At 39.8% G+C, this 6,000-nt stretch overlaps 1 protein-coding gene across 4 annotated transcripts in view; it reads right to left on the minus strand.

Moving 5' to 3' along the window:
- The window catches only part of TEDC1 (tubulin epsilon and delta complex 1), a 75,838-nt gene that overhangs the window by 61,493 nt on the left and 8,345 nt on the right, over positions 1-6,000 (minus strand). For all 4 annotated transcript variants that reach the window (XM_027842830.1, XM_027842831.1, XM_027842829.1 and 1 more), the window contains exon 4: positions 2,658-2,810. In XM_027842830.1, the coding sequence (XP_027698631.1) occupies positions 2,658-2,810 (153 nt within the window). The remainder of the gene's footprint in view (positions 1-2,657; positions 2,811-6,000) is intronic.

Here is a 6,000-nt window from a genome sequence, read left to right on the forward strand (position 1 = left end):
TTTTCATGACTATAGATAGCTTTGATTTCTTCATCTGAAAACTGCCTGTTCACATCCTTTAACCATTTATCAACTGGGGAATGACTTGTATTCTTATAAATTTGAATCAGTTCTCTATATATTTTAGAAATGAGGCCTTTATCAGAGACGTTTGCTGTAAAAATTGTTTCCCATCTTTTCTGCTTTTCTTCTAACTTGGTTGCATTAGTTTTGTTTGTGCAAAAGCTTTTTAGCTTTAACATAATTAATATTATCCATTTTGCATTTCATAATGCAAATTCTCTATCTCTTGTTTGGTCATAAATTCTTCTATTCTCCATAGGTCTGACAAGTAAATTATTCCTTGTTCTCCTAATTTGCTTGTGGAATTACCCTTTGTGTTTAAATCCTGTACCCATCTTGACTTTACCTTGGTATATGATATGAGATGTTGTTCTATACCTAGTTTCTGCCATACTATTTTCCAGTTTTCCCAGCAGTTTTTGTTAAATAGTGAGCTCTGAGATATACTTTTTCTAACATGGCAATGTACAGATATATTTTGCTTCATTATGCTTATTTGTTACAAGGGGGTCAGGTGGGAGTATTTATATGAGGTTATACATTTTATAGGAGAGGAGAATGAAGACATTTGAGAGGGAATTTGATTGATTAGCAATATTGATAACTCCTCCCAAAAAGAAGAAAATAAAGAAAACAGGGTAATTGAAACTTTTTCACAGAAGAACATAGAACAGGAAAGAGACAGACATTCAGGAGGGCTTCAAATCTAAAACACTGAATTTATATATATATACATATATATATATATATTTCTTAAAAGTTATATACAATAGAGACTCATGTCTTCATTTACAATCCTTTTTTTCTGTTTTCTTTTTTGTATAACAGTGCTCATGCTTGTTGCTATGTCAAGTCAGTCAACATGCATATGTGCATACATCAAATGTGCTGGGTACTGTGCCAAGTACTATGAATACAAAGAAAAGGCAAAAAAAAAAAGTCCCTACCGTCAAGGATCATATATTCTAATAGGAAAGACAACGTGAAAATAAAGAGGTACACAGAAGACAGTGTAAATGAGATCATCTGAAAAAGAAAAGTGTTAGCTGCTAGGACCTTTCCTGATCCCTTACAGATTTTAAATTGAACCTTGAAGGAAGCCAGGGAAAACTAAGAGGTAGAGGTGAAGGGTGTCAGCATCCCCAAGACAAAACCACCCCTCTAACTTCTCTCTTTTTACTACTAGGATACCCTTTTTCCCAGAGCTAAGGCCCAGCAAGCAAGCAAGCAAGCAACAATCTTTTGTTCTCACTCTCTGGATGAAACCTGCTGCATCTAAATCATAGAACTGGTTCACACCAGCCCCAGGTAGTCCCTGAGCTTAGACAAGTACCTGCAGCAACCATGTTCTGGTCATAAAGCCATGCGATGAATCAAACTTGTTTCACTGCTGCTATTACCCCCTCACTGCCACAGCTACAGCTCACTGCCTGTTTCTTTGTCTAGCCACTACTACATGTGTCAAGGCTCAGTCTCACTGCTTTGGATCTCCTCAATCTTAGAGCAGATACCATCACACATGTCTAGTTTCCTTCCTCCAACAGAATAAAGAAGGCTTTTCGCCTATAACCTCTGTGAGCTCTTTGGCTTTATCATTTTTTTCTTCAGAGTTTAACAGCTGTAGAACTTCTGTGAGTTCTTTGGTATTTTCAGAGTTGAGAGTTGGTATAATAACCTCTGTGGCTCTTTGGTCACTTATTTGCAGAGTCGAGTTGTATATGAGGAACCACAGCCAGTGTAGTTTAATCACACAGTTCATGACAGAAAGTAAAGTATGAGAAGACTGGAAAGGTTAGAAGAAGGCAGGTTAGGAAGAATTCTGAATGCCAAAGATGAGTTTATATTTGATCCTAAAGGTGACAGGGAACCACTGAAGCTTACCTTAGTAAGCTTAGTAAGTCACTAGGAGGTGACATGGTTAGATCTATATTTTAGAAAAATCACCTTGGCAGCTGTTAGATTAGATAGTAAGGATATATTAGAGTAGGGAGGCAGAAAGACAAGTTAGATTGCAGTAGTCTAGGTGAGAAGTGATGAGGACCCGAACGAGGTTGTATGTGGTTATATGAGTAGAGAAAAGGGGCTATACAGGAAAGGTTGTAAGCCTAGAAACAAGTTCAGAAGAGAAAGGATTTGAGAAGGGAGTAGATAAAGAGGTCCACTTGGGACATGTTGAGTTGAGTTTGAGATGCCTATGGAACATTCAGTTGGAGATGTTCAAGAGGTAGTTGGAGATGTATAACTATAGCTCAGCAGAGAGATTATTAGGGATGGACAGATAAATCTGGAAAAATATGGTAACTGGACTCATGGATGTTGATGAGATCACCAAGTGAGATAATACAGAAGGAGAGGAAAAGAGTCTAGGACATAATCTTGGGGGATACTGATAATTAAGGGTTGTAATAGATACACCAGTAAATGAGACTGAAAAGGAACAGTGAGACAGATAAGAGAATAAGGAGACAGTAAAGTCACAAAAACCTAGACATGAGAGTATCTAGAAAGAGATAGTGACTGGTCAAGTCCAAAATGACGAAAATAAAAAACTATTTAAGAAACATAAGGTGAGTCATACGGAGGCCAATCCTTACCTTATTCAGGAGGGTGCATTGTTCTTGCTGGCTGGCATACAAACTCCGCCACTGGAAACGCAGTTTCCCAAGCAGCCATTGAACATAACGAATGTCTACCCTTCCCTTACCGCCAAGGGCCAATGAGACTGGATAACTGGCCAGGTCCTTACACTGAAAACACAGTAGATTTGTTTCTCAAAAAAATGTCACATTAACAATGCTCTTCCAGGATATATCAATACATGTACGTACACACGTGTACACATACACACATACACACACAACAGAAGAAGAGAAAGAGAAGGCAAAAGAACAGAAATATTCATGTTGTTGTTACTTTACTTTGTTGTGAAGAGAACCAGTGACATCACAGGTTGATGTCTTGACTCATACATGAATTAGATTTAAGTGAGGCAGAGTTGCACAAAGTCTTCAGCCTCACTCCCTCTTTCAGAGTCAGTGGCAAAACGAAAGTCAGGAAGATTGACAATGGCCCAGGATGCAGTGGATGAACTAGGTGTCTTCAATATTTACCAAGCTCTAAGTGCTCTCAAGTGTCTGCTTCAACCCTTCATGTCTAATGGAACAAACCGTTCTCATCCACCCATTCTGACAGGGGGAAGTCTTCACATGCTTGCAGCAGACATTCCCTTAACTCACCAACAGTTCTGAGGCCTGTCGGTTACCCTCAATCTGCTTTAACCCTTCTGCTATGACGATTATATTGGGGTGTGACTGCTGGGTATGCTACAGCTCCTTGGAGCCACAGATCAGAGTTGGGCGAAGTTAGACACCAAAGGAAGATGAACAACCCTGAAAAGGCTCCATAAACCCTCACCATAAAGGTGCTAGTCCTCCATGAATATCCCATATCCCCCAAAATGTTCATGTAATACCATATGAAATGGTGAGTTCCACATAGATGGAAATGTTCATCTGGAAAGTGAACAAATACTTGTAAAGGATGCTAACAGATGGTGTGGTGGAAACAACAGCCTAAGGTCCTACCCCATGGAGTTTTTCTCCTTAAAAGGTATCAAATTATCCTTAAGATTTAACTGTCTTGGACCATTGGGATAGCTTCATCATCTCAAGTTCAAAAGCAGAGAGGATATAAGGGGCTGGAGCCCTTCCCTAAGTTTTCTGGCTTTAGACCAATAGCAAGAAACAGTTATGCTTAGCTAGATCAAAGATATATCTTCAATAAATATCCTTTCCCTGCTCTGAATGTCCTTCCCCTGCTTTGTCTATAGACTATCATTAACTGGTTAGATGAACCAAAAGTGTCTCATTTTGTTCCAATCTTAGACATGAGCCACCAGATTTGCAAGGTCAGTTCTTGCCTATTAAAAATGAGATTCATGAAGGTGAAATTGAACCATCTAACCTCTGAGGTCCCTTCCAGCTGTGAGATTCTATTCCTCTGTGAATTCCAAGAAGAAAGTGAGAAAGCAAGGTTAAAAGAGAAATGCTTCCTATCTGTGCCAAGCCAACAGAGAAACATAAGAGTAAATACCTGCACCAAAGCAAAAGAGGAACTGGAGACTGTTCAACTTACCTCACCTGTATACAGTGTATGTGTGCCTCAAGAACGTTTCACTTATATCCCAGTAAAACAGTTACGTCCTTGAAAGAGCATGTCCAGAAAGCTGGGAAATGGTATCATCAGGGGAAGAAAAAGGTGGAAGACAAAAATCCTGGAGTGAAGTTTCCAAAGATAAATTCTCCCCAAAACTCTGAATAAAGAGAATCTCCTGGCACCCCAGGAGGGGCAGACCAACACCTGAAAGTCTAGACCAAATCAAAGCATATCTAAGAACCCTGTGAGCTAGAAGCCTTTCTGGAATAGTGTAATGATCCCATTTCCAGGGCATCATCGAGACCAATTGCCCATGACTGCCCTCATCTAGACTCTTTTCAAAACTCTGCACCCATCCAGCTTGGCTTGGGTCACTCATACCAGCCCCAACCCTTTACCCCTAGATAAGTATGTGTAAAGCCCAAATGTCCACTGGGCACCTAAAAAGAGCTATCCATGAATGTGGGAAACAAACAAAGGAAGAAGAGATGAGAAGAAATGTGAGAAAAGACAAAGAGCTTAGCAGGAGCTCAGACAACAGGAAATACCTAGGAAAGTCCTTTACAAAGAGGGAAGACATTGAATGAATACAAAGTTGTGATGCTGCTCTGTAATACATAAATCTCATTTCAGTCCTTTATGCTCCCTAAGATTCACCATCTGACTAAGATGGCAGATTAGAGGCAGCAACCCAGATGGACTCCCCAACACTGTCCTTTAAATAACTTTAAAATAACACCTCAAATCAAACTTTGAAGCAGCACAGTCAACAAAAGGTCAGAGTAAGACTTTTTCTGACCTAAGAAAACTTAAGAGATCACAGAAGTCTGTGACACCAGGGTGGAGGCTTATACAGAGTCCACATGAAGCAGTGGCAACAGCAGCTGCAGCAGCAGTAACTTCAAAAGTTCTCAGCCCAGGGATGGTAAGGGGTCGGAAAACTGGTCAGAAAAAGGTTACTGAGAACCTTTTGCTGTCACTGGGTACAGCTGGAGCTGTATGACAACTCTATTGCCCTTACGCGGGTCTGGGTTGCATTTCCAGGGCAGAGAGGAGCACTGGTGGTCTGTCACAAGAGGGCAGGGGCTTTGGTCACAGTTCCAAAGCAAAGAGAAGGACTAGCACTTGTAGCTGCAAGGACTGGACCCTTCCTGGACAAAGATCAGAGCACAGATCTCACAGGATCACACCATCTTGGAAGCACCAAAAACTCGCAGATCCCCAGAACTAGTTCTGAGAACAGCAGCACCAAAAAAGTCTTAAACTTGGGACAGTGCCTCCCCACCCCTAGATAAGCATAGCCCAACTTTAACATAAAAGTTCAAAATCAAGAAATAGGCTAGAAAATAAGGGGAAAAAAAAAAAGGAATCTGACCATAAAAAGCTACAATGGTGGCAGGGAAGAAAAAGCCATAAACTAAGAAGACAATAATGTGAAAACAGCTACAAAAAAGCCTCAAATAAAAATGCTAATTGAGCTCAAATCTAACCAGAATTCTTAGAAGAGTTAAAAAGATAAAAACGGTAAAGGAAAAATTGAGAAAAGAAATGAAAGTGATGCAAGAAAATTATGAAAAAAGAATTAACAGCTTGGTAAAATAGGCACAAAAAAAAATACTGAAGAAAATAATACCTTAAAAAACAGAACTGGCCAAATGGTAAAAGAGGCACAAAAACTCATTGAAGAGAACTCCTTAAAAAGCAGAATTGTCCACATGGAAAAAGCTCACTGAAGAAAATAATTCCTTAAAAATTAGAATTGACCAAGTGGAAGCTAATGAC

This window comes from Vombatus ursinus, unplaced genomic scaffold (assembly GCF_900497805.2).
Source record: "Vombatus ursinus unplaced genomic scaffold, bare-nosed wombat genome assembly UNPS02014890.1, whole genome shotgun sequence".
Lineage (NCBI taxonomy): Eukaryota > Metazoa > Chordata > Mammalia > Diprotodontia > Vombatidae > Vombatus > Vombatus ursinus.